The sequence below is a fragment of the Eublepharis macularius genome, chromosome 3 (genome assembly GCF_028583425.1).
Source record: "Eublepharis macularius isolate TG4126 chromosome 3, MPM_Emac_v1.0, whole genome shotgun sequence".
NCBI classification, from domain to species: domain Eukaryota; kingdom Metazoa; phylum Chordata; class Lepidosauria; order Squamata; family Eublepharidae; genus Eublepharis; species Eublepharis macularius.
The window spans coordinates 41,059,109-41,071,665 of NC_072792.1; the positions used below are offsets into that span (position 1 = coordinate 41,059,109).

The 12,557-nt window shown below is 41.3% G+C and overlaps 1 protein-coding gene across 1 annotated transcript in view; it reads right to left on the reverse strand.

Annotated features, from left to right (window-relative positions):
• FGF14 (fibroblast growth factor 14) overlaps positions 1–12,095 on the reverse strand; it is a 155,043-nt gene extending 142,948 nt beyond the window's left edge. Inside the window, exon 1 of the mRNA XM_054973962.1 lies at positions 11,903–12,095. Within this exon, the coding sequence (XP_054829937.1) occupies positions 11,903–12,095 (193 nt within the window). The remainder of the gene's footprint in view (positions 1–11,902) is intronic.
• Positions 12,096–12,557: the final 462 nt, after the last annotated feature.

The window sequence follows — 12,557 nt, forward strand, 5'->3', positions numbered from 1 at the left end:
CCAACCCTCAATGGCCAATTCAGAGCTCAAAATAGTCTTAGCACACTTAAAAGTCAGCTAGGTGGATTCTGATGTAACATTTGGTACTTATAAAGCAATCCTATGAGCTCATGAGAAATCATCACTACTGCTAATAGTAAAGTGGGTGACTTTTGCCAGTTACAGAATCAGCAAGAGCAGCCCACCAAGAAAGAAAGCAGAAATTTCTACATATTTAAAGTGTTTCTCAGACTGCAGAAAATTCTGATTTCATAAATTAACCACAAGAAAAGGAGACAACAAAAAGAACTGAATATTGTTGCCAAGGAGCCCCCCTCTCCTGCATCAAGGTCTGCCATGAACTGTGTTTGAGTTTCCTGCGTTGCTGTTTCACTGCTACACCAAAGACTGCCTTGCACGTGTGCACTTTAACACACATGTCCATCTCCTGCATGTTTACCCACCACGGACTATGCCTATTCCTGCCTCTGCTAGGGACTAAAAGCTATGGACTAAAACTACAATAGGGACTCTCTTTCTGGGCAGCACTGCCCATGCCAGTATCCTGACTTCCCTGCCTGTTTGGACTCTGCTTCACGTGTCAGTTTCCTGCCTGCTTGCTATCGGACTGTGTTGTACATGCTGTTTCCCTGCCTCCATGGAAGCCTGCCTCAACCGGGCCCAAGCCGCACTGTTAACAGCCATGTGCCAGCCAGGGAAACCTCCAGCGAGCCTGACCAGTTCCCATCTAGAGACTCCCACGGGCTGATCACCCAGCTTGCCCTCACTATCGGGCAGCCTGCTAGCAAGCCCCAGCCATCCCAGCCAGCAGCCATGTTCCCAGGCAGCCAGAAGACCCAGAGAAGCAGCCTGCTGAGAGAAGCCATTCCAGAGAAGCGAGCAGATCACGTCCGCAGCAGTGAGCCTCACCCTGCTCTGCATATCTTAATAGCCACCCCGGAGAAGAAGCTAAGTGCTGACCATCCCAAGCACTTAGAGAATGCATCTCAAAGCAGCCTCTGCATTCCAGAGCTGATGACATCGGGACAAGCCCTGTCCGCTGGAACATCCATTCAACACGCCCGGATCTCCCCCTCCCTCCTTTGTCCCCTCTTCCCAAGGTGTCACAATAATATAATCAGATTCCTAAAGTGGCCCATCTAGGGTAGTTGTAGAACCATTAAAACCTTTGTTTCGCCCGTGAGAACCACTAGAAACTGCACCAGCCCCAGGGTACGTTTTGGGGTATTTAAGCTGGTCTCCCAGGCCACATGGTGCGTGTGCCATTCCTATCCAGACTCCTTGCTGTCACTCTATTTCGGATCTAGTGCAGGCATTAGACTACCTCATCTTGCTGCTACGTCTTTGCTCCGCGTCAGGATTGTGAGTATACCCAACTTCATCGCTCTCAAGTGGGCTATCCCGCTAATGCAACCGTCTCTATTTTCCTACTCTGTTTTCCTAGCTCTTGTGCGTAACCTTGTATGTGTGTGCTAGTTCAGGCATACGCCACATTACTTAATAAAATACATTGTATCTTTATTTAGTCTGCCTCTTTATTGCATGAGCATCTGGAGAGGGACCCCGGTACATATTGGTTAAAAGAGCCGCACTAAATTTAGTTCCAGACTGCTAGCTAATTCCCCATTCAAATAGAGCAGTTCTAGTAACAATATGCCCCAGGAAGCATAGAATGTATGAATGTTGAGAATGTTTCCAACGGAAGGGTCATAGTGTGAAACCAATATGCTTCTTGTAAAATTAAAAGTTTATTTTGGTTTTTTTTTCCATCTCAGAGTATCTGTCATTCCTATATCCCATTCCTTTCCTCAGGGCCACATAGTCCCACGAAGGAGCCTGACGCTTGGGCACGTTATTAAAAGGGAAATTTAAATTAACTATTTTGGAATATAATTCCTGCCCTCTTTATTTTTCAGTTAGATTTTGCCTTTAACCCTCTTCTTACACCCTCTGGGTAGATTGCTGCCACCAGGAATTATATTCCAAAATAATTAATTTAAATTTCCCTTTTAATCAAGCATCAGGCTCCTTCACGGGATTATGTGGCCCTGAGGACAGGAATGGGATATATAGGAATGACAGATACTCTGGGATGAAAAAACAAACAAAATAAACTTTTATTTTTATAAGAAGCGTATCAATTTAACACTATTACTTAAGATTGATGGTTTCAAAGATAGTTCTCAGTTCTTAAAGTCTTTTCATAGGCTCAGTCACATATACATAAACTTACTCTCTCAGGCGCGCGCACAGTTTGTCTGCTTCAGATAGATCACTCACTCACTCAAGTGTACATAGAAGAATGGAGAGAAAAGTCCTGAGAATGTATAAAATCCTGGATGGGAATTTTTGGGGTGCACATGTGTGAAGGATTTCCAAGTTGTTCATCTATCTTACCATTCCTCACAGGCTCCCAGCTTGTTCCAACCAATTTCAAAGTGAAGTCAGTGATAAGAGTTTTATGTTACACAACATTTAGAAACAGTGACACCTATATTTTCACAGGGTATACATGCATAGGCAGTTTACACTGAACGGTCTATCCTGTACAGTAGCTGCACAAGCCATTCTTGGCTAAACTCATCCCTATCATCAAAATGAAGAATTGCCATACTGAAGGAGGCAACATAAAAATGCTTCGAACAGCAGTCGGCTGCTTTTGCTGGGACTGTGGCAGTGTTCTCTCCCCCTCCCGCCGCTACTGCAGCCAAGAGAAACATAGTTGGTTGCTGTAAGCTGCACCTGAGTAAAGTCTGATGCCCACTGGTGTTTTTTCATGTGGGTGAGCCATAAATGACTCAGGATGGTTGCATATAGGAGAAAAACAGTCGTATGGGAATCAGTCTTAATCATCAACAATTTGGTACAAAAACAAGAAAATATTCCATCAACAATAAAAAGCTCTTCAAAGAACAAGTCCTCTGAAATATGTCATAAAGTTGAAAGAATCTAGAGGTTATATCCTATGCATTTGTTCCACTAATGGTAGGACCTTTCTCTGGCACAAGCTGCAGTCCTGATACTAGAGACTCTTCCACTCTTGGAAGAGTCTCTTCCATCAAAATAAGAGACCTTGTGCTGGAAGAAGGTGTTACCATTAGTGGAATGAATCCATAGGATTCAGTGCCTAGATTCCAAACACTAGAACAAACCCTCTGACAAGAGACTACAGCCAAAAGAGTCAAAGTGGGAATTTGAATTATCTTGAATTATCAAGACAAAAAGACTAAATCTAAAAAATATATCATAGCCTTTAAAATGGATTTTTATTCCCAGCATTTCAGCTGTCTTATATTGTGTTTTCTCTGTCACAGGTCATCTACGAACTATTAAGCCAGTTTGGTGTAGTGGCTAAGAGCGCAGGACTCTAATCTGGAGAACTGGGTTTGATTCCTCACTCCTCCACTTGAAGCCAGCTGGGTGACCTTGGGCTAGTCACGGCTCTCTGGAGCTCTCTCAGCCTCACCTACCTCACAGGGTGTTTTGTTGTGGGGATAATAGTAACATACTTTGTAAACCACTCTGAGAGCCAAACTACAAGTGACGCCTTACACAGGTAGGACACTTGTCAGCTTCCCTCAAGTTTTGATGGGAAATGTAGGCACCCTGGTTTTACAACTTGGCTCTCCATTACAGCTGCAAGACCAGGATGCCTACATTTCCCATCAAAACTTGAGGGAAGCCGACTAGTGTCCAACCTGTGTAAGACGTCACTTGTAGTTTGGCTCTGAGTGGGTGTTAAGTCATCCTGAAGGGTGGTATATAAATCGAATGTTGTTGTTGTTGTTATTAACAAGTGAGAAAACATACAGACAAACATATATGGATAAACAGTAAAATATGGTCATCTCAGTCCATTAAGTTCAGAACCAGAGTGTTCTGGAATCACATATGTAGATGAGGATTCATCCATTAAGACGTTAAATCATTTGATGTGATCCCCATGAGCACTCCAGACCTTCCCACCAATCTCACAGGACAGATGGAAATGCATATCTTTTATCCATTAGCCCAGAAGCCAACTGCCATGCATAATACTTTGATGTGTCTGATTATAGCAGGATTAAGTCTGTGTGCCTTAATCCCACATATAGGAACCTGTGTAGTATTTACAGTACTGTACAGAGATTAGCTGCCCACAGTTGCGTGCATTTAAGCCCTGTCAACTTCAGATGGGGCTTAATCATGCAGAACCATGGGCTGCATAACCACCATAGGTAGTAGAAAGAGGTACTAGTACATTCAATCTGAAAATCAAGCAATAATTTTATTCATTTTCTAAGGTCTATATTTAGACGTGTTATTCCGTCAGATCGATGACACGGCTATTATTCAAAAAGTATTGCAAATACCTCCCCTCCTATCTGCTTTGAGAACCAAATTCTCTTAATATCTCTGCTATGACCTTAGATGCCCATATGCATGAATTCATAGTCAACTCCACCTGAATAAAATGACCCAGTGACAGAGCTGCCTTGGCAAAGTACAAGTTTCCAGAGTCATAAAATGAGGAAAATAGAATACAGATGACAGTGGGGGAATAAAATAGTATTAAAATGCGAAAAACCTCTCTGCTTGTCAGTAACAAGTATGCAGAACTCAACATATTAAAGTGGCATCTGGAGCATGATTAGAATGTACATTTAGTTCATGTGAGGGGACATGGCTCGGGTACAGCATCTGCTTGGCATGCAGAAGGTCCCAGATTCAATCCCCTGCATCTCCAGTTAAAAGGGTCAGGTGGTCGATGATGTGAAAGGCCTCCCTCTGAGACCCCGGAATGCTACTGTCGGTGTGAGTTGACAATAATGACCTTGATGGACCAATGGTCTTCTTTAGTATAATGCAACTTCATGTGTCCATGTGACTGGTGAGTCACATTGGATTCACTGTTGCTTTGCTTCAGCCAAGAGTGTGAGAGATTTTACATACCCAACATTTCTTTAGTAAAATAAAGTAGCAAAATGTCTTTCAGGGAATCCTGTTCACCATTGCATATCTCCTCATTGAAAACTCCTTGAAAAATATTTTGGGGATGCCAGGATACCCTGGACCAAAATCAGAAAACCACTGGGTTGGATGGAACCAACCAGCTTTTCTGGTGGTGAAGAAGGGAGGAGAGATCCTCTTTGACTAACCCAAAAGGCTATGCTAGGGACTTGATAAACATAAACCACATGAAATGAAGGCTGTGTTAGGGAGAATTGGGCAAGACTGAGCAAGAAAAGATGGCTAGATCCAACTCACTGAATTCCCCCGCCCTGCTGAAATTTGTGCACTTACAACGCTATTCTTCTAAGCCAACTGACTTCAGTAGATATCTTCTGAGAGTAACTGTATCTGTCTGTAGCATTTGAGTCCAGTGGCACCTTAAGAGACCAACAAGATTTTCAGGGTGTAAGCTTTCAAAAGTCAAAGCTCCCTTCTTCAGAACCTGTTTAGGATTGTATTGTTATTCTGTATGACTACTCATACTCTTTACATAACCCACTGCACCTCCATGAGCATGTTATAAAATGTTAGTAAAAATGTATATAACTATAGTCATGTTTTTTACAATATGTAAAGGTTTCTGGCAAAACAAAACCACATTGCAACCAGCAGGATGCTAAATAAATAAAATTATAATGCATGAAATACATAATGTACGCTACAGAAAGCAATTATTGAAGAACACATGCTTCCCTACAAGCAATTTTTACAGAAATCCCACTTCTTTTCACAAAAATTATACATGAATATAAAATTGGAAAATGCTAAATACGCTGGCTCAATATTGACATGTATAGTTAACTATACAATTTACATATATAATATCAGGTTTGTAAATAACCCACTTGTTTAGTGGCCCATGGTGAGGAAGAACTGTCTCCAACTAACAGGGGAGGGAAGCTTCACAAAAGTCTTCTTGTTTGTTTATCTTAGACTACCAATGACTTTGCATAAGTACATGCACTCAGATCAGTAAAAAAAGAATCGAATAGGGGCTGCACATGGGACTACATTATGTGTATATTTTCAAATGGGTGGCAACAAGAATCAGCTCTTGGTTGGAAGGGTTGGGCTCTCTGGGCATGGCCCACACCTTCAACTAACAGTCCCAGCTATCTTTTCTCGGGAAAAAATCTTATGTGCAACAATGTGAATAAAATTTACTGCTACACGTAGGAATCTCTGGATCAGTGCCTAGAAATTTCATCTGAAACATAAACAGCACAGAAGTGCACGAAATTTTTAAAGATTCTTTCGCTGCATTAAAAAAGATCATAATATAGCTCGATTGCTCAGTTTAGGAAAATATTACACACTGCAACTAGTGAAACTTTATCAGTCCTCTAACTTGTTTAATGTATTAATTCGTTTATTAAAATATTTCTATTGCACTTGCATGTCACATGCTTATTTTTTATCCTATTTCGATCTTTCCCAAAATTTAAGTAATTAACAGTGCCATCTAGGGTTGCCAGCCTCCAGGTGGGAGCTGGAAATTTCCTGGAATTATAACTGATCTCCAGGCAACAGAGATCAGTTTCCCTGGAGAAAACAGCTGCTATGAAGGGCAAACTCTATGGCATTATACCCCACTGAGGCCCCTCAACTCCCCCAAACCCACCCTCTTCAGGCTCCTTCCCCCCAAATCTCCAGCAATATCCCAACCTGGACCTGGAACCCTAGTGCCATCTTAAGCAGAGTTACACTTTCAAAGCCCATTTTTATTTACGCTATTTTATAGTCCGCCTTTCTCAGTGAAACTCAAGGCAGTGTAAGTCAATACAATCAATGGCTGGGACATTCAATAAGCAATACATTCAATAAACAATACAATGAAAATCTGAAAACAAGCAGAAATCCAATATTAGAGCTGAAGCAATTCTGAAGATCAAATTGACATGACATAAACAATGCAGAGAAACCATCCAGTAGTTGATGGACTTACAACGGGTGTAATTCTGTTTAAGATGATAATGTAAATTGATGTTTACCCTTTTCCAGCTACTACACTATAATCTAACTTTCAAAAGAAGCATGTATGAACATTCACATATAAATTAACAAATCGAAGAGAGGGACATTTGAGACCTGACATGGCATAGAGAGGGTTGGGATTAGGACCTGGGACAACCGGTTTTTAAATAGCTCTACCACGGAAGTTTATTGGGTCACCTTGGGCCCATCACAATCTTCCAGCCTAATGTACTGCACAAGATTATATTTGTGAGGATGAAGTGGAGGAGAGAACAATGTGAGAAGCCACTTGGAGTCCCGATTATGGAGAAAAGCAGGATATAAATAAATAATGTAAACACAATTGAAAATCATTTTACACCCCAATTGTGAAAATGTTTTCTCAGCAGTAAAGCTAACTGATATCAATACATCTATCTTAGAAGTAAATGCACTTTAAGACTGTATCCTAACTATCACTAAAGAGAAGTACAATGAGAATTGAAGTTTTATATGTATCAATAAATGACAGCAATTCTTATTAATGCACCTGGATTTGATGAAAAGATGGAATAAAAACAATAAAATTGCAAATTTCAGTTGAATACACCTTAAATACAAATATAATTTCAGTTTTCAGTTTTCTTTCTAGTGGCATCAGGGTTGCTCGCAGGATTATCCCTACATGCAAAAAGCTCAGTATATTAAAAAGTTTTAGTTTTTAGTTATTCGTTTGCTCTCTTCATTGCCCTCCATAAACACTTCCTGATTCTAGTAGACCAATAAAATTTCTCTCAGAGCCTTCCATCTTGGATGAACAACTAGCCTATAATGATAATTTAGTGATACCAGAGAAAACTCACAAGCAACCATAAACAAGTATTTATTGTATTCGTACAAATTAAAAATTAAAATATGAAGATTACAATCTGAAAATTATATCTACATATACTTATTTAAATACGGTATAGAAGGTATATTCAAAGACAAGATTCCAAAACTGTTTTGTATTTTATGTAACATACACTATACCTTTTTTAAAACATATGTTTTAAATAAATTTACACACAAAAAGGGACTGGGAGATTCCCATGCCATTTTACTGTATTAAGATAATGACAATATTGTTTTTATATATCTGACAGTGAACTAAGTCAGCTAGACTTAATAACTGACAGATATTCTTCCCTTACCTGAAAACAGGTGCATTCTTCTAAAAAGGAATTCTATAGACTTAAAATATTTGTATTTTAAAAATGAGGTTCCAAAAAGAAAGAACTGAACACTGAATATTATTTTGTAATTAATAATTTAATTATCTCTTACACTAATCTGGATTAGATATGTGTATCTTTTCCATACAATGAAAGGATAACATAGAACCAAAAGAACATTTTCCTAATGGAGAATGAATCTAAGCATGCTTGAATGGCTTCTCCCTTCTTTATGGAACCTTCTTAGTCTTTAAATAACTGGTCGAAAACTACCTTTCATCATATACCAACACTTATATTTTAACAAGGTATAAAGAGATCACTAATTTAAGTGATTTGCTAATTATCTATATGATTTTTCACTACATAATTGTAAGAATTAAAAATTGTACAGACCCTTGGAATACTTTATCCTTCATTGCAGACATGTCTAAGAACTGGAACAGATGAAACATTAGTACTACTTCGTGGTTGTTTGACCATATTTACAATAATGTAATCCACTAGGGGAGGGGATTACTGAACTGTAGAATTTCTTCTCATTTTAATTGGATATGCTAGCCCAACAGGCCTTTCAAAAGGCAGGTATATATAATTTATGTAACTACATATTTGATAGAAAAATGACACAAGGAACTCTAAAATCAACAAATCAGAAAACACCTTTTCTCATAACACTGAAAATAAAAACAACAGAGTTCTGAGAGCCATAAAGTACCTTAACTGTATATAAGGCAAAGGAATCAGGATAACAAATGGAGTCATTAATATTGCCTCGCTGAGGCTGCTGTTAGCCAATCACAGCATTTAACAGCCATAAACATCACTGTACTGTCTGCACTTCCAAAAAGAAAAAAAAGATTAATAGTCTGTGGCGACCAATATCATTAGTACCATTATTAGAGTCACTAGTTGATGTTGTCAGGTAATTCATTTAGCTATGACATTGCTTCATTTAAAAAGTATCTTCATACTTTACATAAACAGTTCAATACATCTCAAAGCTATCTTTTTCCATAAGTCATCGGTAACTTTGCAAGTTTTGCGTTAGGTTGCATCTTAGAAAGAAGACCACAGCTTTCTTGGCCAAAACAATCATTTCAGTATTGCTCCCTGATGTACTTTGTTAATAAAAGGACCTTACAAGTATGAAGGATAGAATTAATTCTTTTGAAAGAGGGGGAATGCAGGTTTTGGAGAGACCCTAGTTCCTGTTAAAGTACAGATGATGATCTCTCTGCCACACTAAACAAAAATTCAAAATATCACCAGATGAAGGATATTCTCAGAGGCAAAAGATGGTACAGCTTTGCTATGACACTAATTTTACGGTCTGTTTTGCTGTGATCAAATCCACCTGGAACAGGCGAGAACCACCATTTTTTTCTCCATGAGTATACATTATACTATGCATACAGCAGGGGAGGGGGGGGAGGAGGATAACAGAAATGTAAATGCACAAATGCATGGTACATCTGGTGTATTAACTTGTTCAAATACAGTAAAGAATCCTTAGACTGCTATTACATAAAAGGGCTTTGCTTGGCAAGAGTCGCATTACTGATGGTCATAGAGTGCAGTCGGAAGAAACGAACTGAAGGAAGCACATAATGCTTGATTGTCTGGATAGAGAAAGAAATAGGGCACAATTGGTGCTATCAAAGAGGTGGTGTTAAGGAAAGCATGGGGGAGAGCGTTCCAAAGGGTGGACGAGAAGAAAGGAAGATAACTGTTACAAGGCAACATAAACAGAATGAACCTGATTGCAAAAACAGGGTGTGATGAGAGAAAAGGGGAACCGGGGTTCCCTCACATTCATACCCCTGGGATTCTCCACCTGTACAGATGTGAAATCTTAAAGGAACAGAGTACTGAACTACCTATATTATGTTATCCATTCTAATCCTCAGACAACAAAAAGGATCAGAAAAGATGAGGCTCACTTGTACAGTTACTGCTGTCTTCAAAACACAATATTTATATACATAATTTTACCATTTATTCACAGGAAACTCTTTCAATTATGCCTTCATTAAACCTTCCAGGAAGTTGCCCGATTTGTCTTAATTTGTCCTCTGGTGATAATTATCTGGGCTCCTTTGTTGTAAATACAACTTCTCTCCATTTACATAATCGACACTAGCAAAAATTATTTCCTTTGCTTGATGCACTTCGTAAATTATCTTTCACACTTCATAAATTTATCCTTCCTGTGCTTCACTGGCTTTCAACAGCGACTGATTACTGCAAATAAGAAGAGTCTCTGGAAGCGGCATTGATAATCTATTGGAGTTCCTGTGTAGTCTTTTTTTAAAAAATGGCAATATTCAAAGGGAGACGAAATAGTGAATGACAAAGAGCATGTCAAGGGATTCACAGACTACTGTTACAGCTTATTTTTCTCCCAGGGCTGCTCTTGCCTATTAGCATCTACAACCCTGTGCTCTAGAGAGCAGGGATGAAAGTATCTAAATCAGGAGCTCCTTAGTTCGAGAGAATTGGAGGGGAGAGAAGGGAGAATCTAGTTAGCAGTTCTGAAGGGCAACAGATTCTGTTGTGCTTACAGACCATTCACAACCCACATAGTTTAACTGAAGTATCTGTGGGAACAGTGGTTAACAGTTCCATCCTAAGAAGAGTTACACCCTTCTAAATCCAGTGACTTCAATGGATTTAGAAAGATGCAACTCAATTTAGGATTGCACTCTGAGACACTTGGGTCTGAATGAAAATGAAGTTGCATCAATGATGCCACACACACACACTATCACACCCAGTACTGATTAATCTGAAATAACCTCTATGCAAACAAATCATGAACTCAGGCATTATTCCACTGGAATAATGGGAGGGAAAGAATCTGACCGTTTCCCCAATTGCTTGTTAACACCAGCAATTGTGAGTGTGGCTGAAAGTGTAAGGGGGGAGGATTAAAGGATAACTGTTCATCCTGAATGTGCTCAGGGATTGTGTATCAAGTTTTAAAATACTTGTAAATGAAACTAGCACTGTGAATGGTCTTGAGCAAACTGTCTCCCTTCTGTAAAATGGACATAAGAAGGACAAACTGACCCAACCTGCCGAGTTTCATGTGGTGTGATTAGTTGCCCCCCCCCACCTCCAATACATACACATACATACCATTTAAAAGACTACTTTGTTAACAAAACAGGGTGGTTAAACAGTGGTGCTTCTTCTACCCACTATAAGAATGCATGCGAAAAAGACCAGGGATTCACCTAGACCAGCATCCCATTCCAACATAGTTTAATTCTACAGGGAAGCTAATAATCTGTGGCCTTATACAACAGCCCTCACTTGCTGTCTGATACCTCAGTATCTAACAAAGGCATTCTGCTTCTGAATGGGGAGGTCCCATTCAGTTATTACCTCTGATGGATCTGCTCCCCATACATTTGTCCAGCTCCCTTTCAAATCCAGTGGCCATTGCATTTGGCGGCAATGAGCAAGTCAATCTGCCAGTTGTGTGAGTAGGTTCGCATTAGTGATTTGGGGCGAGCTGGTATTTCAGAGAAACCAACCCACTCTGGCTGTGCCAGTTTCCCTCCCGCAAAACAGGCATCGCAATGTCCTACCAGTCCTAGCCAGGATTTCTCCCCTTGCAAGGGCTTTGGATTAATTTTTGGTCAATCATCGTCCCTACCGGCCAAGTCTGCCGGCTCCAGATTGTCTCTCAGAGGCCCCCCGAGACAGACACCCCAAACCCAGGCAAACACACACACCTTGGCGCCGCAACCTTCTCTTCTTGAGGCCAAAGATGCGAACCTTGGAGAAGATATCCACCAGGTTGCCATTGCAAAGCCCGCGGTTCTTGCTGGGGCTGTTGCGCCTCCTGCTGGCCGAGGGCCGGTCCCAGTGCTGCTCGCGCGCCTGGCGCTTCTGCCGGATCAAACCGCTGGCGATGGCCGCAGCCATGGCCGGCTCTGTCGTGCGCTCCTGCCAAGCGCGAGCGGAGACGTGCGCGGCGGGGCGAAGCTCAGCCTAGGCGGGCGCCCATGGCCGAACGGCCACGCCAAAAAAAGTCTCCGCCGTCACCACATGGAGCTCCCCCGACTTCGGGCCGTGCGCTCAGCGGCAACAAGCGGCCCCGCCAGCGGCTGCGGTTTCTCTTCGCGCTTCCTCCGCGCCTCCCTCCCCGGCTCATGCCATGGCTGCTGCTGTTGCCACCGCTGCCGCTCCGGCCACCGCGTCCTTCTCGTCAGGGGCCAGGGCTGCCGCCAAGTGACTCGGAGAGCCGCATCTGGAGAGCGCGCGCTTCGGCTCCGGAGAGGGAGCCTTAATCACGGCCCTTCGGTCCCACCCTAGCCGACACCCCCCTACACACACACACACACGCCACCCTCCCTTCCCCGAGACAAGTGAGGGAGGGGATTTGTC